We start from the raw sequence: 24910 nt of genomic DNA, 5'->3' as shown, positions 1-24910 counted from the left end.
TGGACCCCGACCTGAGGGAGTCGGAGAGCCAGGACCCAAGTCTCACATGCCAGGCAGTGCTCAGGATTTAGTCAAAGCTGGTAGTAATGCTATTGGTTCCCTCTCTGGCTAGTCTGATCAGGATGTAGGCCTAAGCCAGGAACAGTCAATTTTTTTTCTCAAGGTCCAGACTCCTGAGAAAATAATAAAAAACCCAGCAACAACAATAGAGGATAATAAGAATAACTAAATAAAAAAAATTCAGGATCCATTCAAAAGCATCTAGTAGTCCAGATTTGGTCCCTGATCCAGATACACCATATCTAAGAGAAGGTGGCCTCAACCCATAACATCAACTGAAACATTTTAGTAATTTCAAAAGTGTCTTCCTACTTCTAGAATCTTTCAGCTAGTCATATGAACCCATGGATTTACCAGGAGCCTTAAAGAACCTTTATCAGGAATTTTAAATCTAAACAATTCAGCTCATAGCAAAAGATGAAGACAAAGCCTGCTTTTATAGTTTAGACAGGCTGAGTTGGAGTTCTTACCATGGACATCAGAGTACAGGTCTGTTGATAGCTGAAGGGTTAAAAAGCTTCCAGTTCATTTCTGGGTCCTCCAAACAAGACCGCTAGCAAAAAGTAGGGCAGATCAGACTTTACATTTGATGTGTAAGATTAAAATACCTGGCTCTTCCCATTTTATGTCCTATTCTCAACTTCATATCATTTCTTACATCTAGAATTACATCTCCCATACAGTGGACCAGATGGCTGTCAAATCCCATCCTTTACTTTGCTTTCTACAGCTGACCTCATTATTGTTTTATCTGTTCCTGCCATAGTCCCCTACCTCAAAGTTATCAGAATTTAAAATTAGTCTAATGCAGTTTTCACTCTGATCCCATTTTTTCCATTTTCTAAATCTGTTACAGAAAAAGCCTTCAGTGCAGGCAGTTCAATTTATATGAACTTTGCAAAGTTCTGACATTACCACCTTTAACAGTATCCTGATTATGTGTAAGTGCACCATTAAATCCAGCTTCTTTTATTGAATGTAGCTATTTTAGCTTCCTGAAATATTCCATGGCACAATTAGCATGTAACACATTTGTTGGCCCAAAAACATTTTATTTCCAGATTTGCTATGGTTTCATATGTATACAGACCATTAAAATCCCTTAGATACAAAGATAACTACCACATTAGCTTTAATTTTCAGTTTAATTTTAGTACTTTAGATCATTTTATTTACTAGCAAACCTTTAGAAAAAGGTTACTGTTATGTATAATTAGACTTAAAATAATTTTACTAAAGCAGACATACAGCACTTTTTTTTTTAAACTACATGGATCTGCAACAATGCATGAAGACAGTCATGTTAATCAAGTGCTCCCAATTTGGATTTGCTGAACAGATTATTCTAGTTCCATTTTGTCAACACAAGTTACATTCAAGTAGTACATTAAAGGGATTTTATTGCATGATATTCACTCCACACAGTCCTATTCAGATGCCTAATATATCAAATCAAAATTGCAGATGCTAGTCCCAAGATAAATTTTGGGTTTAGCTAAGGTTTAGTTTAGAACTTCAGCAGAGGGGAATCCAGATTCTCTTTGTTCACTTCAGGACTCAGGGTGATAAGAGGAGAACTCAAATCTATTAGCTGAAAGACAGAAATGAAGTGACATAAGATTTAGCTAGTATCTTGGCCTGATAGTTACTCTACACATAGGACTATCAGGAACACAGGTAACTTCAGCCAGTTACCCTAATGCAGGGGTGGGCAAACTTTTTGGCCTGAGGGCTGCATTGGGTTTCAGAAAGTGTCTCCCCAAACAGCCAGGAGTGGCCCGGCCCCACCCCCTATCCAACCTCCCCTGCTTCTTGCCCCTGACGCCCCCCTCCCCCCCCCAGGACTCCTGCCCCATCCAACCCCCTCTGTCCCCTGACCGCTCCTGACCCCATCCACTGCCCCTGCTCTCTGTCCCCTGACCCCCGCCCCTAACTGCCTCCCGCCGCCCCTGGGACCTCTGCCCCATCCAACCACCCCTTCTACCTGACCGCTCCCAGAACCCCCGCCTCCATTCAACCCCTCCATTCCCTGCCCTCTGACCACTCCTGCCCCCTATCCACACCCCTGCCCCCTGACCACCACCCCAAACCCCCCTGCCCTCTATCCAACCCCCACTCCCTGTCCTCTTACCGTGCTGCCTGAAGCACCAGTAGCTGGCGGCGCAGCTGCACCAGGACAGGCAGCTGCGTTGCCCAGTGGGAGCCAGCTATACACCACGCAGCACAGAGCACCGGGTCAGACCGGGCTCTGCAGCTGCGCTCCCCCAGGAGCTTGCAGCCCCACCACCCAGAGAGGGCAGAGTGAGCTGAGGCTGCAGGGGAGGGGCCGGGGGCTAGCCTCCCGGGCCAGGAGCTCAGGGGCTGGGGAGAACGGTCCTGCGGACCGGATGTGGCCCGCAGGCTGTAGTTTGCCCACCTCTGCCCTAATGGTAGTGCAGTTAACTTCTAGAACATCAGCAGTACTATTAAGTCAAAGATCTTTTCTTCAAGTGCCTGAAGACAAATACCTACACCACACTTAGATGTTCAATTTAGAGCCTCTCTACCCAACTGTAAAAATTTAATATTAGCAGAACCCACATGCACCAATCAGAGCCCCTTGTGCTAGGTGCTATACAAAAGGAGACCTAGTCTCTGCCCCAAAGACTTTGATCCAAGGTATCAAAGAATGCTAGTCTATCAGGACTGAATTAGCTCCTAAAGGTTTAAAAAAAAATAAAAAAATCATACCTATTTTACTTGCTTTTGATCTCTAGTTTTCTTGCTACACTAAGAATTTATGCAAAATACATGGGGACTGAGTCTTAGGGCTAAAATCCATTTGTGAATCAGTTGTTGTGACACTGAACCGTGCAACACCTAGCATTTACATGCTTAGAAGATTAAAAAAAAAAAAATCATCACTGGGATTCAAAGCCAGAGTTAGGTACTCAGATTTCCTGTACAACAGAGGGAGAGGGGTGCCTAAAAATGGGATTCACAAAAGCCAGGATGGTAGGTCACCCCCCACCTCCACTAGCTGTTGGGAGATGCCAAAGAGAGACATGTGTTCTACCTGCCCCTCTTCCCTCCTCCTTCCCCCTCCCACCCCCCATGATAGTTTGTATCCCAATGTTAACTCTTTTTACAAAACTATAATGGATTTTGTACGAAGTATGCTTTGTGAGGTATCATCTGAAAATTCATCATGTGCTGATCATTATTGCCCTGGTAAAATGTGTGGCAACATTGTATAGCATTACTGAGACATATTCCAAGTTTAGACCAATTCCTCAAATACAAATGCAAACTGATGCCTGAGCCAGGTGTTAACAAAATAAAATGCACTAACATCTGGTTAAGCGCCCATTCTTTGGCAAGAAAAAGGATCTGAGCGAGAAATTTACATCTTGTCAAAAAAAACAGCTGGAAGTTCCCGACTCCACAGACTTTCAGTCTCCTGAACCCCAGCTGGAGATGATTCTCAATAGAGGAGGAAAAGATAAAAATGGGGAACAAAACCCCCCAAAGGATCTCTCTCCCTTCATCTCTACTCACAGCATCGACAACACTTGAAAAAGGTCAAAGGAAGCATCATTAGACTGTGAAGGGATCGTGGCTGAAAGATTCAGCCAATAAGACTGCTAGAACATGTGGTGAGAGAAACCTTTTGCTTTGAATTCACTTAACTTGTTAAGTTAGGTGTTAGTCATGTTTTACCTTTTATTTCTTTGTAACAAATTCTTTTATGCCTCATTACTTGTAATCACTTAACTTCTATGTTTCCATAGTTAATAAACTTGTTTTATTGTTTTATCTAAACCAGTGTGTTTGGACTGAAGTGTTTGGCAAATTCCATTTGAGAGAACAAGATTTGTGCACATCTTCTATTAATGAAATGACAGACTATGTATGAGCTTGTATTGTCCAGAAGGGGCTGGGCAGTACAAGATGCACATTTTGGGGGGAAATGCACATTTTGGGACTAGGAGCTTTCTAGTGTTGCCCTGTAATGTAATTCCAGAGTGGCTGACTGTAGCACTCATACAGTATAGCTGGTAGTGATTTAATGATAACATGATTTATGTGAGCAGACCAGGAGTGGTTGCTCTCACAGCAGAGCTGTGTAAAAGGCACTCCATGTTGGAGAACTGAGGGGGACACAGCTGTCCATCAGTCCAGATTGTACTCTGGGGAATGTCACACACCCCTCTTACATTTATTTTCTACAGTAGTTCCACTCTTTAAGAGTAATTGGGCCAGAGAGAGAGCACACATGCATGAGAAGGGCCCTATAGCTGGGTGGTTAGAGCAGTCACTGACGATATGCAAGACCCAAGATCCAGTCCCCCTGCTTCAATGACTAAGTGTTTATCCAAAGTGACAGGTTTCAGAGTAGCAGCCGTGTTAGTCTGTAAGGTGCCACAAGTACTCCTGTTCTTTTATCCAAAGTGAAACAGCTTCAACAGGAGAGACTGACATCAGAATATCTCACAGCCCAAAGGTTAGAGCATTCACCTGAGAAGTGGGAGACTCCTGTTTAAATGTACGGATTAAATGGATATAAAATCCCCTCATCCAGGCAGAAGGGGATACTTAAACTGGTAGGCTCCCATATCCTAGACGAGTACCCTAACCACTGGTCCTACTCTTAACTCAGGCTTTGCAGATCACAGTATTCCTGTGATTTTTCTAGACACTCATGTCTCTTTGTGGATCTGGGCCTTACTTATTAGTAAAATAAAAGCACTAGCACTTTCACCAGATGTTTTTATCAAGTTGTTGTTCCCTAAAAAGCACCATTTGTTTCAGGGAATCACAGTAACAGATTTTGGTAATAGCTTACTCCCCTTACCATTCCCTCCCAAACACATCTTTTAAAGTCATGGAATTACTACTTAGTTAAGTCCTACACTCAATGTGTGCAAATGTGCCTTGAAAACACTAGGAATATTGTCAGGGTGCACTACTACCATATCTGCTTTTCTATATTGGCTCCAGTGGAGGGAAAGCCAAGAGTCTCCATTGCCCTGCACATTAGTGACCAAGCTACTTTTAAAGCCAAAGTCAAGCCTCAGCTGCTTTGACTTTTGAAGAGTGGTGACCACATCAGGAGTGATGGGCCATTTTACACAAACCTCCACATGCCAAACTGGTCTGAATTGGTGCAGTTCTGAAAACCAGTGCTGAGGTTAGGGGTTTTGACAGACATGGTCTCACAGCAGAGAAGAGTAGCAGGAACATACTCTAGCCTTATTGGTGTTCATGGCTAGTAAGCAGTGGTGTGCCTCAGAATTAATTTCTACAAGAATATGAAAGCTCTGTATATGACTTCCTGACTGGCTGTGTCCATGGGCTGATTCTATCCAGTCCCTTGTACAACCTCACAAAATGTACTAAAAAAGTGTCATGACATGCCACTGCTACTAAGAGAAGTGTAGTGAGCCTGCACAGAGCTGTGTTTCCACAACAATAATTGATGCAGCTAGTTTTTTGACTTCCAAAAAACAGCACAGCAAGAGTGGGCCATCCTAAGCTGAATAATTAAGATCCTTGATTCATGAACTGATGCTCATTCATAGCTGTGTTTTACAACAAAATGATCACTCACCTTAGAGATTGAAAGGGAAGAGACTGCAAGAAGAATCCATAAATTGGATTCATCTTAAATAAGACTGTTGGATTAAATATAAGGTACTAGTGCCAAGCATATTTCATATACAATACATTGTTACAGGGGAGAAATAACTATTCTACATACAAATTCATACAACCAAACAATTGTTTTTTGCACTATTTTTATGCATTTATGGAAACAAATGATTGAGATAAGATTGAGATACCTTACCTGTCCTACCACACTAGGTTTTAATGGAATAACTTTATTCACTTCCGGAGTATTAGAAAGGTCAATGAGAGGTCTGCTTTCACATTCCAAAGCAGCAATGGGAGTTTTATCTATTCCAATATCTACCAGCAAGACCTAGAAATAGTAAATAGTTTATTTTCCTCTGTTTATTGTGCTTCCTTCAGAAGAATGTAGGTAAGTCAGTTATTGACTTACAGGGAAAAGCCACAAAAAGCAACCAGCAATTCTTAGGTTTGTAGGTTATATGTAGACCATCCTAAAGGCAGCATAGCTTGGTGGATGAGGGGAGGATTAGTGTGCAGAGCAGAGGTGGTAAAGTATTATGTAAGTGCTAGAGAATATTTTTCAAATATGATTGTTTCATATTTCAGTTTTTCAATTCAGTTTTAACCTTGTACCTACAACTGTGATCTGACAACATTTTGACAAAGAAACAGTTCTATAAGATTACTAGCTTTAGTCACACCTCTATCCAATTTGATTGTTATCCAGTATTTACATACATCAAACAAAATCCACAGCAAGCTTCCAGCATTCAGTAAACAGAATGCCAGAGAAAATAACTACAGTTGAACTAACAATGAATAATTGTTAGTTTGGTCTATGACTGATATCTGCAAGCAAGTTGCTATTCCAGCAAATATGAGTTTAGACTTTTTTTTCTTATGGTTTGAACAGTTCTCTATAGACATTCAATACTGTCCAAAACCAGATATATTGCATAATTATGATTAGAATTACCCCACATTGTATTGTGTTTCATGATTGGATTCATAAATACACAAGGACTTTCCAGTGCAGATAACTGGGAGTGCAAATTTAAATTTGACCTGCAATTATTTGAGCAGGTGACGGAAATTAGTTTTCCAGGAACATTTATCCCAATGAAGAAATGTTGTTCAGTGGTATGATAAACAAACACTAGAGGGCACATATATGCCTAATCTAGATCGCTTCAAAATTTGAGCAAGTTTTTAGTTAGTAGATAGCTCACATTTTCATGCAGTTCACTCAACGGCAGCTTTTACAAGAGGGAAAAATAGATTCAGTTTACCTACCTCATTAGTTTGTGCTCCTTCAGCTGGCTGTTTTTGTATTTCAGTCTCTTTTTGTATTTCATTCTGTGCTATTTCAGTACTCTTTTCTGGTGAAAAGACAAGTGTAAGAGGTATCATAGGTGGAGGAGATAAGTCATCATCTTCAAATGATGACACTTGTGTTTTGGTGTCCTTTGCCTGTTTAGAACTGGGGGAAAGTAAAGTTGGCAAGTATTTAATAGTAATGCTTAATGAACACCTCTTAAAGGTTCAAGTCATTTAGCTGCCCAACAAAAGCTAGAGTGCCATTTGATAGCTTTATTTTTCTCCATTTTGTGAATATAACGTCTTATTTATTCATTATCTAAAAGCATGCTAGGCATCTCACAGAACATAAAGACACTGTTCCTGCCCTGAGGAATTACAATTTAAATAGATAAGTCAAAGTTGTCTACAGTGTACAAGAAAAATGGGCAATCCATATTTGGTGAATAATTTTAGGATACCACATTTGAAAATTTTAGCTTAAGCTTATGCAGAGACTGCTATATCAGAGAAGTGCCGGTACTGCATGTCACTGAACTGGTTCAGTCCAATCCCTGGTGAAGGGAAAAGTACAAAATTGGACAAATTGGAGGATTCCAAAGTTGCAAGCTTAACAATCTGTGGGATAGTGGAGTTGGGAAAGGGGAGGGTTTTGGGAAGAAAGAGCATTTTTGTATTTGTAGTTTGAGGAAGTAACTGAACATTTGAGAGATTTGAGACAGGCATGATGATGCTTGGCTTACACTGGAACAAAAGGTTTTATTTGGGCACAACGTGAAATATAAGGTTAGTTAAATTTTATTCTGGGGAACCAGCACCATGAAGCTGCCATAAATACTAGTTTAAGCTGTGTATATATTTAGAGCTTGTGAAAAGATTTTGGGTTGACAGCTATGGAAGAGACTGCATCCCCTCCACAGAACAGGTACAAAATTGTGGTGGTGCTGCCCAGATTCCCCTTGGTACCTAGCCAGTCTCAACTATGGCATGGAAAGACCACCTCATGGAGCAAGAATAGTTCAGTTTTAATTCAATCCTTGGCCTCTTTTAGGATGCCAGATTTTATAATGGTGACAGCATAAGATTGGTCAATACCTTAAAGTTAAAGTGTAACTTAAACAGAACTTAAAAATAATTCATTTGACTTAACTGCCTGTTTGCTTTCCTCATCTAGAAAGTATTGCCATGTTTAGATCCTGCATTATCTTTCATATAGCTGGAAGTATCATTGTGTTGGAACACAAAGTTACTTCTGCAGTCACTTTCTATTCAGTACGTCAAGTAAGCTGGCTGAAAGCAGCAGAATTCCTCAAATACAAGTTCTATAATGCACATAATTCAAGTTGATTCATAGGTAGTTTGAAGATGTGGTCAAGTGACGGATTAAGATGTGCTTATCGTCACTATTTTTACAAGAGTCTAACATTATCCCTTGGTTTAAGGATTCAGGCAAACCAAACCACGTTAGAGATTTATGTTGGAAAGAACTAACAAGTATAGCTGTGTTATTTTGCAAGTTACTTGGGTATGCGTCTACTCAACAGTAGATGAAATCTCTTACATGCTAGCATACGGCGTCTGAACATCTGGACAAAATCCTTCTCCCACTGAAGTCAACAGGAGTTTTAATAGACTTCAATAGGGCCATGTTACACCTGCGGTTTCTTACCCAGCTGCAAGAGTCTTTCTGGCGGACACACTGGAGACTTGACGAACAGACATAAAATGTGGAGAGGAGACAGATCTTGGCAAAGTTTTAGGAGTCATTGCTGGAATTCCTGAGATACGACGACCAGCGGGTGTAGGCAGAGCAGAACGTTTTATACTGGCTGGAGTAATTAAAATGGACCTGGAACTAAGACAAGAGTTCTGCGAGGCCCCATCTTCGGAAGGTCTGACAGGAGTGCAAACAGCCACACCACTGCAGGAAAACATGCAGCATACATTAACTGAAAGCTTCTAGAAACGTGTTACAACTTCTTTCTGAATACTAGTCAGACAACAGAAATAAACAACATAAGGCAGGCTTAAGAACACAAACAGTTATGAAAGTGTTAGGATAACTAAACCTGAACATTAAAAGTGGATTGCTGTATTATGTTGGAACTGGTCACATCCTCATAGATAAGGTTCAGTTAACAGATGTTTCAAACCTTCATTTTGTGAAAATTTCAGATCAATTTGAGACAGAAGAGGAAGCAGAGCACTCAGTGTAACAGAATCTTGAAGTGCACTTCTCTAGTGAACAGGTATTATGTGAAAACAGCCCTCAATAGATTTGCTTCCTGAATATATTCAGACCTGACTTAAAAAAAAAAACAAAACCACACCTCATTAGCACTGCAGAAATATCACTGCTATGTGAAAGCCGATTCTGTTCCCTTACACATCAGAATTGTCAATGAATTCCAGTTAGGTATTTATGTTACCCAATCCCAAGAAAGCCAAACTGACTTTCATATCCCAGGGTGAGTTTTAACATTTTTACTTGTGGAAGGGCAGAGTAATCTGGAAGTCACTATGAAAGTATAGAAATCTCACAATGTTATTTTCAAAGTAATTAGAACTGCACTTAGATTACATAGTTGCTTGACACAACACTCTTAAATGTAGGTATAGTTAAGAAAAACATGCAAGTGACCTGTTAAGTTCTAATTACAATGTTACCTTCCAAATGTGCCACAAGATAATAATCGGATTGGCTCCATTATTTTTGATGCTGTATTTTCTGGTGATGAACCTAAGGGAAAAGAAAAATATTACTCTATGTTATTACCTATTTGTTATAGTTGAAAACTAAACTAATATAGATAACACCTCAACTACAAGTCACATGATTCATTCCATCCCAACAGCTTTGGAACAATATACAAATAAAGACAAATTTCACTCTCAATTAGCACATACTGTGAGGAGCATTCAAAGAAATGTTAAAATTAAAAGCCAAGTTAACACAAAAAACAGCCTTCCAAAATGTGTGCTTACCTCCACATCTCTTAGGGACCTTAATCGGATTTGAAGGTGTGATTATAACTTTAGCCTTGTCTTTTGGGCATGTGTTTTCTTTTGCTGCACTTCCATCTTTGTTCTGCTGAGATATCTTCTGCAGATTAGGAACTGAGCTCAGTCTCTGAATTCCACTGGCTAGAGTTTGGGATCCTGTCACAGAAGCTGAAGACTTGGCTAAATTCCCAGCAGTAGATATTCTGGGAGTACTAACTGATCTTGTTTGCTTGCAGGACACATCAGAATGGACAGCCTGCACAGATGACATTCTGATAGGTCTAACCATAGCCAGTCTTTTTGTGCTAGATGAGAGTTTGGAGCTGCTCACAGAAATTTTTGAAGAGACGTTTGATTTAGCTGAAAGATAGAAAGCTCATATTTATACTTCTGAATTGCTAGTTGTTTTCCCCTCAACTGGTTACAAGGTACATTTAACTATTTACAAGAGAGTCTAAGTTTACTCAAGTGCAGCTGAAGATACGAAAACATAATGCAATGATTTGTGATAGGTGTTCAAGCATCTGAACTATGCAGTTGTTACAATTTAAAGGTTTCAGATTTTTCCACTTTTTAGCCACTAGTTTTGAAATCCTAGAAGAGCAAAAACTGTAGGAAAAGTCTACAAAGTGGTTATTTGTCTTTGATGCTGCAGAAAAGCCTCCTTGACATGATTCAGAATATCAGCTTCCAGGTCAAATGAAACAAGAGTAAGGTATTTTGAGACGCACTTAAATATGCCTTCTTTATAGGTATATTTAAGCATAACTTGTATTTTCAATGTAGTTGCCCCGGCTACCTGAAATACATATGTTAAGGGACATTCAATGAAGTCTCCTTACCTGTGCTAGTTAAGAGTATTTAAAAGTTAACTTTTTTTTTAAAATGACAAGTTTCAATATTCTACTTATTCACTTAAAATCTTAGTTTTTCAATTAGACTAATTGGATTTGCTAGACAGTTTCTAGTCATTCGCATTAAGTATTTCCAAGACATGTGCTACTAAACTTTTTCCTATTGAATTGAAGTTTTATTAAGCTGTGTCCTCCAATAGCACAGTCTTGCATTGTACTTCCTGATAGTGACTTCCTTATTATCTATACCTGAGGTTCCCAAACTTGGTTCGCTGCTTGTTCAGGGTAAGCCCCTGGCGGGCCACGAGACGCTTTGTTTACCTGAGCGTCCGCAGGTACGGCTGCTTGCAGCTCCCAGTGGGCATTCCCAGCCACAGGGAGCTGCGAGCGTCTGTACCTGTGGACGCTCAGGTAAACAAAGCGTCTTGTGGCCCGCCCGGGACTTACCCTGAACAAGCAGCGAACCAAATTTGGGAACACCATATCTATACGTTATGTTGTTGACTGGGCTAGAGTTTAGTTTTGTTCTCCCTTTCAAGGCTCTACACAATTCTTCTCCCTGCCTACAGTTCATCTGTGGTCACTTAACAGTCTCTTTGGACCCTATTATTCCCCCCCAAACACACTTCACTTTTCTCAAAGACTTCAGTGCTTACTCATGCAGGCCACTACACTTGGAATGTTTCCCCAGTCATGCATGCCAAAATACTTTCATCTCCTCCAGGTGCCTCTTTCTCTTCACTTCCTGAAATAGGGAACCTCTTAGTTCACAAGAAATTAGGAGCATGTTTTCCTCCCCCACTCTTTCATTATGAGCAATTGAGGGCAGGGACTCATTTTGTTTGGAATAAATAAGTGGTTTAGCCACATACATTATCCATATACTTCTGCAAATCCATTTTTGGATATCTTTAAAATGTATCAGTTGCTCATTAAACATTGACTCGATTTCTTTATAGAGGTCAAATTTTATGCTAGAAATAGATCTGATTATATCCTGCAACTTTACTCATTAATTCAGTTTTATTTAAAAAAAAAAAAAAAATTGTCCTTCCTCCTCACCCGCTCAAAATAAATAAATAATCACATGGGATACAGATAAGATGGGTCACAACTCTAAAATAATTGCCCGCTAAAGATACAGTGCAATCTATTACCACCTTGGATTACTACAGAAGATATAACAGCATATGCAAGTTAACTAGTATTAAGTAGTAGTTTTTCCCTATACCAGTGGTTCCCTAACTGTGGTATGCATACCCCTGCGGGTATGTGAGACATCTCAGGGTGGAGGGTACATGGGAGAAATTGTGGGTGGATTTTATTTATTGCATTTTCATAATAAGCTACTTAGACAAAGCTTTAAAATTCTGTGGGAATTTGTTATATAAAATACAGTAGTTAATTTACTTCAAGATGTACCAATGAGAACACAGATACAGAAAGACCTCCAGTCACCATACAGTGCGGGTTCAGTTGGCCAGCAACAGTCCAGTCTAACTGAGCTCAGAACTTAGGGTTTTATTTTCAGTTGTATACGTCGCACTATATCTGTATGTAACAGTGAAATATAGACAGATGGCTAAAGACAGGTAGTGTTAAGAAGAACACACAAAGTATCAGTGATGAGAAGGGTAGGGGTACGCAAGCAGTTGGTAGATCTGGAAGGGGGTATGCAATAAGAAAAGTTTGGGAACCTCTGTTCCAGACGTAAGTTGGGCAGCAGTGTGATTTCTAGGGTTCTGGCATTAAGTTTTAACAGGAAATACAGCCTGCCGACATGTATTAAAAACAGAGTGCACAGCTACAGGGACAGAGAACAGAGATATGGTGCGTGTTTGTTTAGTGTAAAAAGCTAATACAGAACTTTAAAACATGAAGTTCAGAAAGGCTTCCAAGTTTTGATACTCTTCAGGTAGAACAACGACTGCTTCTATCTTAATGATAGGCAAATGTTTAAATATAAAATAATGTTAGAGATTTGTGCTTTAGTCTTGTTTTACAATAGATCAAGGAACTGTAAGCTATTGTATTCCACTGTAGTTTCTAATAAGTCCTGATAAAGCTTTGACAACTGCATTACTCTCTGCTTTTGTGTTAACCACAACCTTTGTGATATTACTGTTTAAGTTTGCCATGAGTAAAAGTTTACTATGTGGGGCTTTGGAGGAAAAAAAATCAGGGTTTGAGTAACAGACTTTTCCACCTCCCCCCTCTTCTCTATTTCATAATGTTGTTTGTTCTCTAGATCACGTTACACTGTGGCACTTAGAGGTTCTTGTGGCTAGACATCATTCTAACCAGAAAGGAAACATTATGGACTATTTAAAAAAATATTTTTAAAAAATTAAGTCATCACCAAGAAGCCTACCATGTAATTGTGTCAGATCCTGGTTTGTAGATATTAGCCTCATGAATTAAACCAGATTTTAGAATCAAAGTGCTAGAAGTCAAGAACTTGAACTAACTACCACACTGTCAGCCTACATGAAGTTTTATTCACCTGTTCTCAACACCAAAGAGATAAGAGGCTGAGATAATATCTTTTATTGGACCAACTTCTGTTGATAGAAGGTACGCAGAGCTCTATGTACCTTGAAAAGCTATTGAAAGCTTGTACCTTCTTGGTCCAATGAAAGATATTACCTCACCTACCTTGCCTTTCATATCCTGGGAACAATACAGCAACAACACTCCAAACTCCACCCCAAAGACAGCCTAGTGTTCTGAATCGGCAAGAAATACAGACAGCCACAAACACATTTTGGAACCTGCAAGTCAAAAACACCCCATTAGTTATTTTAAGTTTAAAGTGATTTGCATGCTGCATCTCTATGCTAATTATTACCATTTCCCCCTATGGGAGAGACAGACAAACTTGAATTCAAACTGGAGTTCATGCTGGAAATGGATGACGATGATGAAGATGAGGTGTTCTTTCTTAGAGGACCATTAGCAGCACTAGGAGGTTTTAACTGTGTCTTCCTTAACCCAAACTGTGAATAAAGAAGTCTAATTTATTTAACTGTCCAAAAGACATTAAGCAAGCACAAAAACATTTTCATTTGTTAGATTTCTACATCATTATGCATCACTGTTCTCTGGGTTCGTTTGTCCCAGGGACAAGTTCTATAATCCTGTTTTAAAATGTTTAAATTAAGTAAAAAGCAGACTGCTGGGAAGCAAAAAAAAATAAAATAAAAATGTAATTATAAATTTGTATGGTACCTAAGTTCTTATGTAGAACTGGAATAGGATACGTCTCAGAAATTGATTGTTAGCCCGATGGTGTTCCCTCCCCGCCCCCAGCTCAAGTATATCCTTAAGATGGATTCTAAGTATATAGAAATGAAGATTAATGGGACAGTACATTGGAGTGCTATTTTTTTTGAAGGGATAAGCATCTTTCCCTGCCTCACATCCAATATCCCATGTTATTACAATTCTTTTCTTAGGGAAAGTGATTGAGCAAGTTTGACTGTTATAACTAAGACTGTTCTATTAGGGTCAGATCTGGTGATAGTGGCCAATATTTCATTTAACTATTTCCACTGCCAAGAGATCAAGCCCCTAGGGGGAGGAGGGGCAGGGGGAAGAGGAAACAGTATAGGCAATATTAAGTGGCTTGCAACGTTGTACAAGTTTTAACAAAATTGAGACAGAAACTATATTCCACAGGTTAGACACATTCTTGGTAGACATAAGTACTTAAATTGTAGTTCTATGGTTCCTAGAATTTGGCTTCTGATGTAGCTAGAGTCACTGCTATTCTGCTTCCATGCTAGAAAAATGACAATCTTTCCAAGTAGCACAATAGGTGACCATGAAGAGTAAAGGCTTTAATCCACAAGCCTCCTATGAGGTCTATTATCTGCATTTCCCTGCCCCTTAATATTATATACTACATTTCATGTTAACACAATATCTAACTATCTGTTGATGCACTAAGAACAATTCTCTGTTACAAATGTAGGAAAAATACTTCATGTATAACTTAGCCACCCAAGAATTGCAATTGTAGAATAGAAACTCTATCTTGAATTCATTATAAGACAAGACTATGGCATTAAATCTAAGTCAGAAAGCTAGGTTTGTCGTCTCCATTTTTATATATGTAAGAGTACCGGCACTCTAAGAACATATTCACTCTGCAGTTGTATTAACACTTGCCAATACCTTGCTTTGAGAAGGAAGAACTCGCTTGTCTTGTAATGATGAACTCCCACTGAATGACGAGTCACATACATCTGAAGCGACACTGGATTTGTCAGAGAGTAGATCTTCAGATGACCCCATGCTGTTCAAATGTTTTTTCCCTGGTTTTGGCTGTAAGATTAACATTTTAAATTTATTTGAAAGCTATTACAATTTCAGTAGCTCCAAAGATTTTGCATGAGCTGATTTATTCAGTAACCCATATTTTTTATACCAGCCAACAGAAAAGCATATTGCATCTACCGAATATGTGGATTGCTAGACATTAAAAATTCCGAGTTCTCAACTTATTTAGACTCTATTAGACTTTAAAGTTGTTAAATCCAGCATAGACTATGTTCGCATTTATTGAAATTGGCTTTAAGTCAGATAAATCAACATAAGGCGATCACCTCTGCAGCAAGTTAGTCTCTAGGGAGTAACATGGGCTGAAAAAAATCTCATAGACACTGCAGTGGCTGTTACCTATTTTAAGAAAAGGTAGGTCCCACATTTGTGAGCATAAATGTAATGCACACACAAACTCTTCTTTCCAGTAGCCCAAAGGAGATTCTTCCCTAGTTGACACCAAAAGCTAGACATGAAAGTTTTAGACTGCACAGCTCACAAGTCTATTCCAGTTAGCATCTGAGAGGGCCACATGGCCAGCAACACTATCAAAGCTATGGGATAGGAGACAAAGAGGAAACGAGCAGACTATAGAAGCTCTCTCGCCCCCTTGCCTATGGCAAAAATTCCTCACCCTCTTGCTCAGGAGTAAGGAGCCAACATCCTCCTCCTCAGTAGTGCACATGGAAAGAAGGAGTATCTTGCTACTTGCATAGCCTTAGCTATGAAGGGAAAGGAACAGAAGGACGGGAGAGAAAAACCAACCTGGACAGGGCTTATGTACATGAGAGATGATTAACACAACTACCACTTCCCCTAATGTATCTGGGCAGTGTTTCAGTGTAGTGCTGCATAGCTGGGTTCTCCTCAATCTTACATAGTTGGCTAATCATGCTCTAGATAGAGTGTGTACCGAGACTAGAAAGTGTTATTACTGCTGTATCTCCAGAGCTGTGCCTATTACTATCAATTTTGAAGAGAGCTTAATATAAGTAAAGAGCCTGTTGGCATCTAAATCACCAAACGACAGCAATAATTTTACCAGAGGGATGACAAAATAAGTATTAAATGCTTACATAGAAGTCAGGAACATCAAGCATTAATAAGTGTAAAAACTTAAATTCAGTCAATTAAAAAAAACAACATGACTTCTTTCTGCAGTTCTAGCCACTATTTTAATAACTACTACTTCACTAGCATTGGTATAACAAGTTAAAATATGCCTTCAGTTTACCTTGTGCATTTACCAGCTCTTTGTGTCAAGTCAGTTTCCTATTTGAGATTCTCTCAAACAATGGAGAGATGCATTAAAAAAGAAAGTTGTTAAACAAAAGCTTGCAGATTTAAACAGTCCCTTATCTCAACCATGTTTTTTATTGAGTATTAAGTTATCCAGAAGAAAATTCTTTACCTTTTCTACTGTCAGTTGATGGCTTTTTCCAAGAGCAGATGAAGCCTTTGTGTGCAATTTGCTTATTGCCTTTTTATTTTTTTCATCACTTTGCTGTTCTCGGGCTAGAGGTGAAACAGATATTTTAGGAAATTTATGGATTTTAATTGGACTAGATGTGTTTGGAGGAGTTTTGTCAACTGCAGTCACAGGTAAATCTAAACGCTTCTGAAAGGAAGGTGGCAGTTGACAAATTGGGCTGTCCCACACACAGTACGTCTCCCTTTTAATAGCCCTGGGGCTTTTTTCTATGTTTCCTTTTTGAAAAATTTTTAGTTTTGACTTGGATGCTTGCACAAATTTTTCTATAACCTTGGGTTTTGGTCCTTCTGATTGGGTGACTTTGTTCTGTTCATTTTTGTTGCCACTTTCTAGCTGCAGTGCTAACAAGTGAGCTTCTTTAAAAATTTCTACAAATTTCTCTCCAGTAAGAGGACTCCACACAAGCTTATCATCAGGAGTTTGAGAGATCTTTTCTTCAGCATCTTTAGTTGCTTCAATACTGACAGCAACACATTTTTCTTTATGTCCAAGAGGTCCAACAAAAACTTCATCTTCATTTCCACTGTAAGACAGACAAGACAGTCAAGATATTGTAAAATCCTTTGCACTTCAAATATGTACTTGCTCTTAAACACTTAGCTTACCTTGCAGGAGACAGTGAAAGGTCAAAATCAAATTTTTCATCAGTTAGAAGGGGAAACTCTGAAAGTATAACAATCTCATTAATTGTGACTATCGCTGTAGTTACGGGATTTATACAATTTGCATTGCAGTATATTTCTAACAACACTGCCAGTTGGCATTAGCCTTAACAAATTTAACCTTTAGTTATTTCTAATTTTGTTTTAAGTAGTTACTTGATCTTCATTAAGTTCACACCCCAATTGTAGTCATTCCAAAGACATTGCCAAGATGTCTTTAAAATTAACTGTGACAATAGTTCAAGTTATTAAGTCAGATAATTAAAAATAACCACATCTTTCTGAACATGTTTAATTGTTTCAAGTAACACTTAACATTACTAAAACTGAAAGATTAGAAAAATATCTTAGTTTTAGTATGCATTTGACAGCACTTTGTGCATAGCCAGTGCTCTTATTTCAGTAGAAAGTTTGTTTGTGGAACAGTCACACAGCAACAGGGAAGAGAAACATTTAAAATCAGAAGGTTGTAAAAGCAAAAACATTGAGAGCCCATGGGGAAAGTGACCAAGGCTACTTTTAACACTGAAATGGAACAGATGTCAAGATGACTTCAGAAAACATTCAGCTTAAGGGTGGTTTCTTTATCACCCATTCCTTTTGCATAGCACTCAACTGAAACAATTAAAATAAGCTACTAAATTTCACCCTAGAAGAAGTTTGCAGTTGAAGAGAGGATGTTATTGAGTTTAGAGGCAGCAGAAAGATGCAGGAAAGTGAGAAAGCTATTTTAATCAGAGCAGTTTTGGTGAAGTGGGAAAGCACCAGACTGGAAGGGGTCAGAGCTGGAAGAGAAATAGAAGGGTGAAATGTAAACCAGTTGTCAAATGTTTAAAAGGCAAAGGAGATGAGGGGAAATGAGATACAGTAGTAACTAGGAAAACTAGGACAGACCTCCACTCTCCCAGCAAGAGAAATATAAGAGGACTTGTTTGAATAAGGCACAGAACAAGTCAGAGGACAGTAGTTAGGTGAAAATAAGGGAATGAGAAGGCCTGTCTGGAACTGAAAGGCAGCAGAAGGGAGATCTAACTGGGATACGGAAAAAAAGGAGAGGGTAAGGAGGGGACAGAGTGGATCCCAGGCAAAGAGAAAGTTCCTAGTGGAGGGTGTCAGTTTTGTCTGTAGGCCAGATCTGAGATTAGGGAGGTGGGCTTCAAGTGGCGGGGTGGGTGTCAAACATTCAGAAGAGATGTCAAGAGTTGAGGCACTTTTAATGTGGTGACACTCACCGTTACTATGTCTAAGTGTCACCACATTAACTTTTAGGCACCTAGAAAAATCACTGGGATTCACAAAGTCCAAGTTACGTGCTCAGGCTTCCTATACAATGAATGGAGGGAGATAGTTGATTATTTATCAAGAGGAGCTTCAACAGGAGAGACTGAGGGAGCCCCGCAACAGAATATTCTATAGCCTAGGGCAGGGGTCGGCAACCTTTCAGAAGCGGTGTGCCAAGTCTTCATTTATTCACTCTAAAATAAGGTTTTGCGTGCCAGTAATACATTTAAAATGTTTTTAGAAGGTCTCTCTCTCTATAATATATAACTAAACTATTGTATGTAAAGTAAATAAGGTTTTTAAAATGTTTAAGAAGCTTCATTTAAAATTAAATTAAAATGCGGATCTTATCAGTTTAGTGTGATCCTTGCCCTTGCTTTTCCTTGCTGAGTTTTCCAATGTCAGGCACGTATTTGGATACTTTAAGCTGTACACAGGCTTCTGAATGATCAGTTGTTAACCGGCTCTGAGAGGGACAGAGGACAGATTTCATGTACGAAAACACCTGTTCATACAGGTATATGTGGATCCAAATGCTGAAAGCATTGCAAACGCAATTTTCTTCAAACAGTTAAATTTCACTGGCAGGGATGTGCAGAAGGTCAGAATAGAGGCACCATGATCTCTCTCGGTAGCTTTAAGTGCATTCCGCAGATCTCCAAACTTTGATGCCCACAATTCTGAGCTTTTTAACTGAATGAGCTGCATTTCAAAATCTTCAACATCCATCCACTGAAATACAGACAAATCCAAGTCGCTTTCGTTGAACTTTTCAGGTTTAATTAGAAAAGAAAGCATTGGGCCAAATCGCTGGAAATCTTGAAATGTCAGAAAATTCTGATTCCAGTTCTTGCATGTACATTCCAATCTCATCGACACTGACAGTGCAACGTGTCGATAGCTCTTTTATGTGTTGGAAGTAGCAGAAAGTCGAAGTTTGAATATTCCGAGAAAAACTGCTAGTTTTATAAAGATCCAGAACCGTTTGCCCTGCACCCTGGAGACAGAGGTTGAATTCGTTTAGGTGACCAGTGATGTCAGTTAGAAACCTGAGCTTACACAGCCATTTGTCATCATCCAGTTCAGGGTAGTTTTGTCCTTTTTCCGACAAAAAGGCCTTGATTGCATCAAAACAGTTTACAAAGTGCACCAAAACCTTGCCACAACTTAGCCACCAAATGTTGCTGTGAAGTGGAATGTCATTATAAGCACTGTCCATCTCTTCTAGCAGTGCTTGAAACTGTCTGTGAGTCAAAGCAGATCAAGCAACAAGGACATTCACAATTTGCACCACTGTATTCATCACATTATTAAGCTCTGAATTAGATACAGGTTTTCTTGATGGATGATACAGTGAAATTTGACTGTTGGGAAGCCAATTTGATCTTCAAGTAACTTTACAAATCCCTTCTGTTTTCCGACCACAACAGGAGCACTATCTGTTGTCACACAAAATATTTTTCTGATGTCAACTTCTTGTTCTTCAAAATGGTTTACAAAAGTTTCCGCTATATCTTCCCCCTTTGTTGTGCCATACAAGGGTTTTAGGCAACAAAGTTTCTCTTGGATTTCATCAAAAGCACAATATCTTGCAATAACTGCCAAACATGGAACGTCATTTATAGCCACGCTCTCATCAACTGCAATGCTAAATGCTGCTGTGTCTTTTAATGCAGTCGTCTGCTTTTCGCTAATGTTTTCTGCCATTTCGCTTACGCGTCTCTCAACAGTTCTGGCAGAGACAGGCAGTTCTTTTATTCTAGATACACATCTTTATTTGGCAAATCATTGAACAAAACCTCTGAACTGCTGAGAAAAAATTCTTTTATATATTCCCCATGTGTAAATGGCTTTCCGTTTTTTGCAATGCACTGTGCAGTCTTGTAACTTCCTTCTGTGGCTTGATTTTTACTTACACTTAAGCATTTAAAAACACTGCTTTGCTTCTTGTATCCTGCTACTGCCTTTTTGATCAATTCAGTCTTGTCTGTTTCGTCAAGAAAGGTTTTCTCATGCTTCGTTTGAAAATGTCGTCGAACACTTGAAGTGCGACAAACAACACTTTCACAACAGAAAGTACAAACAGCACGGTCCTTCTTTTGAATAAATCCAAACGTGTCTGTCCAAGAAGGCTGAAATGAACGGACATCTAACTTTGCTTTCTTAGGAGCTGACATTTTGTCAAATGTACCCCTCAACTTACAGTGGGGGGAAAGAATCGCGACAGACAGCATGCACAACGTCAAATGCAGTGCACTGTTCATGTGATGTGATAGTGATGTAAGCAGCAAATCAGGACTTAAAAATATCTCAGTACAGTGGCTCTGGAACAATTTTTAAGGTGGGGGTGCTGAGCTGCATACCCTCTTGCCCCTTTCTGCACCCCTCACTGCCCCAGGCTGGGGCCAGTGGTCCACAACTGGGGGCAGCTGCAGAGCCCCAGGCCGAGGCCAGGAGCAGAGCCCCCGGGACCGGTGGCCGGGACTGGCAGCGGGTTGAGTGGAGCCGGGACCCCAGGTGAAAGGGGGCCAGCGGTAGGACCCCAGGTCGGCAGCAGAGCCCCCGGGACTGGTGGCCAGGATCCAGGCACTGAGAGTGCCACTCAAAATCATCTCGTGTGCCACCTTTGGTTGCTGATCCCTGTTCAAATCCCCTCTCCCCGTCAGGTGAAGGGAATGACTTGAACTGTGGATCTCCCACCTCCTAACCCCTGGGCTAAGAGTTACAAGGGAGGTCTTCCTCCACTCCATTTTGTGTGAACTCATCCATGAGGACCTAATCTGGTAGGCAAGCTCTGAGACTACTTATTGGATTTGGCCCTGCAGGTGAGTTAGGCAAAAGAATGCCTATCTTCCTCCAGATTAGTGCATTGCATTGGAGCTTAAGCATCTGGTTGCCTGGAGTGAGGTTGCAGTGCACTTGCTGAGAGGCAGAAAAACAGGCTCTTAGGGAACTTTTACTGAAAAAAAAAAAAAAAAAATGAACTCACTTGGCACTGACAAGCACCTAAAGGGTTTGGTGGCAGCTGAGCAGAGGTTCTGTGAATCCAATTGGGGCCTGATTCTGGGATTTAGGTGCCAAAAGTGGCAGTTAGGCAGCTAAGTGCTTTTGTGAATCTAGCCCTTAGACACTAAAGTGGTAAGTGCCAAAGACAGAGGCGTGGGAATCTGAATAGGAGTAGTAGCAACCTCTGGCGAAGGATGGTGTGTGGCAAGAGAGAATAAGCACTGAATTGAGGGAGACAGTTAATTATTAATCCACAGCAGAGGAGCTTTAACAGGAGAGATTGAGGGAGCTGCACAACGGAGTGACTTTCCCCAGTCATCCAATGGAACATGTGCAGGAACAAAAGGACACAGTTGAAGGGGTTAGAAGGACCCATGGGAATGACAAGTATCGTATATACTCGTTCATTAGCCCGTTCGTTTATAAGCCGACCCCCAAAAATGGATAGGTAAAAATAGCAAAAACTATATGACCCTTTCATAAGCCAACCCTATATTTCAGGGGTTGGAAAACTTTGGCTCCCGGCCCATCAGGGTAAGCTACGGCAGGTTGGGACATTTTGTTTACTTGTAGCGTCTGCAGGCATGGAGCCCCTCAGCTCCCTGTGGCTGCGGTTCGGCTGGGAACAGCGAAGCACGGCCACAGGGAGCTGAGGGGCTCCATGCCTGCAGACGCTCCAGGTAAATAAAACGACAATGTATTAGATATTCAATTAAATGATTCCATAGAGTTTAAAATCATCAAATTTTGGTGTAGACCCATTTATAAGCTGACCCCCGCTCTTTGATGCGTCACTTCTTTACCAAAAATATTCGGCTTATGAACGAGTATATACAGTATGTCAAGCATCAGGTATTTACATCAGTTAACAAGGAAGTTAAACTGATGGATGACAAACTCTGGGATATGGAAAGAAGAAATTGTTAGAGCAGACTTCAGAGTAGAAATAGGAGTGAGATTAGAAAGACCCTAAATGCCGCCATCACCACATGTTGCAGAGGCTACCTGTGGTTCAAAGAACTCTTATAGAGCTCTGCAGTAAATCACTAAGATCTAAGTAGTGGGAAACAGCAGGCCATCCATGAAAAGACTGCTTACACAGGAGGTTATGGAACAGATGTGACAGAATCACTGATTTAAATAATCAGAACATGTGGGGTACATCTGCACTGTAGTTGGAGGTAGAATTTCCAGCTCAGGTTGACATACATGCTCTATCTTTGAACAAGCTAGCATGCTACAAACATCAGTGTTGCCATAGCTACATAGCCCAAGCACAATCCCGTCCAAGACCGTAAGTATGTATTTGGGCAGCTAGCCTGTTCTGCTGCCTGCACTACTGTGACTACACTCCTATTTTTAGCCTACTAGCTCAGTCAAAGCCTGCGTGTGTATGTCTACCTGAGCTAGAAATTGCACCCCCAACTGCAGTGTAGCTGTATCTTAGAAAGTAGCTTAGGCTTGTATATCCCTTACTAAAAGTTATAATAAAATAATTAAACAATAGTTTTCCACCTACCACTGTTCTTGCAAACATCTAGTTTTTCTTCAGTCATATCACTTGACCAGCCTACTGACATTTCCTTTCCTTCCTCCATAGTGTCTGCAAAATAAGAGAGTTCAAAAAGATTCACAAAAATTTAATTTTGCAGGCATGTTTTGAAGTACAGGACTCAAGTTGTTGACAAGGTTTGCATTTAGGGAATCAGATGTAGTGCAGTTCAATGAAGTGCAAACTCTGAAATCCGTAATTTCAAAGAGCTGGATTAACTTCAGCAATAGCCCTGCAAATGACTGCAAGATTCAGAAATTCTACAAATCTCAAGTCTCCCTTCTTGTCAAATGAGATAGTGCTGAAGAACTTACAAATATAGTGGTGGGGACTCTGTAAAACAAAGCTCCAAGCCCAGCACACAGGTGAGAGTTCATGGAGTTCTGCAATGTTACCCCTAAGCAATTTGATCTCCAGTACAGAAATGCAGGTTTAAACTAGTCATGTAATCTACTTTAGTGTGACCACACCTCCCACTTTGACCAGGAGAGTCTCTTTTTTAAGCCCAACTTGATGAGTTGGCAAGAGTAAACAGGACATGCAGGGGGACAAGCAGTTCGGACCAGCCCAGGGGATGGGGACTCAGACAAGCGGCTTGGGCCAGCTCCGCACAGTGTCCCCTTTCCCTTTGGGAAATATCTAAGTAGCTTCTGCGGGCTACCTAGATAGATATTTGTACTAAGTACCATGGTACTTTAACATTAAGTCTTTTTTTAAAACATGTCTTAGTGAAAACTAAAGTGAGCCTCTCCACAGTAAAGATTAAACGGGGTCCATTGTATAGAAGATAGGTGCACTCCTTTAATTCATGGAAAGAAAAGCAGCAAATGTATCTCTCAGGTAAGCAAAGTTAGAATTGTCCCCCCAGCTTAGCAGAATTTAAACACTGGTTAGGGTTCGGTTACAAGTTGTTTTCTGAGGAAATTGTAGAGATTATGTAGCTAAGGCAAACAGTGCCTTAAACTCCATCCTCTCTGCTAGCTCGCAGCTCAGTCTGCGTATTAAGTCCCCATCCACTCGCCCCGCCTGGGGGGAGGCGGCCTGCCCTCGAGCCGCTCCTTCACCCCATGGCGGAGGGGGCCGCCGCGCCTTCAACCCGCTCCGGGGACCCCATCCTCTCGCTCCTTGACCCCACCGGAGCCCCCCCAACTTTGCCCCTTCACCCCCGGTCACCCGCCGCAACTGCCTCACTCCCCAGTCCGCCGCGTGAACCCACCCAGGGCCTCCCCACGGCCCCCGACAGTCCGCACAGGCCACCTGGCCACCCTCACCCCCGAGGCCGTCCCGCCGACGCTGCGCAGCACCGGCTCTAGGCCTGCTGGCGACCCCCGCTCCCTTAAAAGGGAAGCGGCGCGCAGCAGCACATTTGAATTGCTCGCGGCCAAGCGCACGTAGAACTGTCACAAATCGAGCCTCCTCATTGGTAGGTTTAAACGAGGTCACAGCCTCGTGACCCTGGGCTGCCGGCGTTCGGGTGGCGCGAGAACCCAATGCACGGTGGGACTCGTAGTTCAGGAGGGATGACTCCGCTGAGGCGCAGCGTCCCCTGGCCCTGGTTGGCTCCAGGCTCCCCCGGGGTCCCTCGGTCCCCGCCCCAGCCAGCTCCAGAGTGAGGCTCTCCCCGCCGTTACCCTCCACTCACGGCCCCGGCCGGCCCCCAGTCGGCGTACGGCGCGCCTGCCTGGCAGGCCTGCGCCAAATCGAGGCTGTCATGAGAGCCAGCCTCTGTTCGTCTCATGTCGCAACG

At 41.0% G+C, this 24910-nt stretch overlaps 1 protein-coding gene across 1 annotated transcript; it reads right to left on the bottom strand.

The window, feature by feature from the left end:
* Positions 1-1032: 1032 nt before the first annotated feature.
* Positions 1033-24550, bottom strand: GTSE1 (G2 and S-phase expressed 1). Its single transcript, XM_024208332.2, has 12 exons — positions 24435-24550; positions 23131-23214; positions 17268-17325; positions 16582-17185; positions 15024-15173; positions 13696-13843; positions 9976-10353; positions 9658-9730; positions 8660-8911; positions 6967-7153; positions 5888-6022; positions 1033-1651 (listed from the first exon to the last, which is right to left on the bottom strand). The coding sequence occupies exons 2-12, from the start codon at positions 23207-23209 to the stop codon at positions 1568-1570; spliced, it is 2148 nt and encodes a 715-aa protein (XP_024064100.2). The 5' UTR covers positions 23210-23214; positions 24435-24550; the 3' UTR covers positions 1033-1567.
* Positions 24551-24910: the final 360 nt, after the last annotated feature.

This window comes from Terrapene carolina, unplaced genomic scaffold (genome assembly GCF_002925995.2).
Source record: "Terrapene carolina triunguis isolate 2854851 unplaced genomic scaffold, T_m_triunguis-2.0 Scaffold68, whole genome shotgun sequence".
NCBI lineage: Eukaryota > Metazoa > Chordata > Testudines > Emydidae > Terrapene > Terrapene triunguis.
This window is presented reverse-complemented; position numbering and strand designations above follow the sequence as displayed.

Bases quoted from the DNA above. Each gene is read 5' to 3' on its own strand.
- GTSE1 (XM_024208332.2), bottom strand. From the start codon at position 23,209: ATGGAGGAAGGAAAGGAAATGTCAGTAGGCTGGTCAAGTGATATGACT. The intron at 13,844-15,023 runs GTATTGGCAAGT...CTTTATTCACAG, and splicing joins TTCTTCCTTCTCAAAGCAAG to TTTGGGTTAAGGAAGACACA. The intron at 6,023-6,966 runs GTAGGTAAACTG...TACTATTTCTAG, and splicing joins AAGGAGCACAAACTAATGAG to GTCTTGCTGGTAGATATTGG.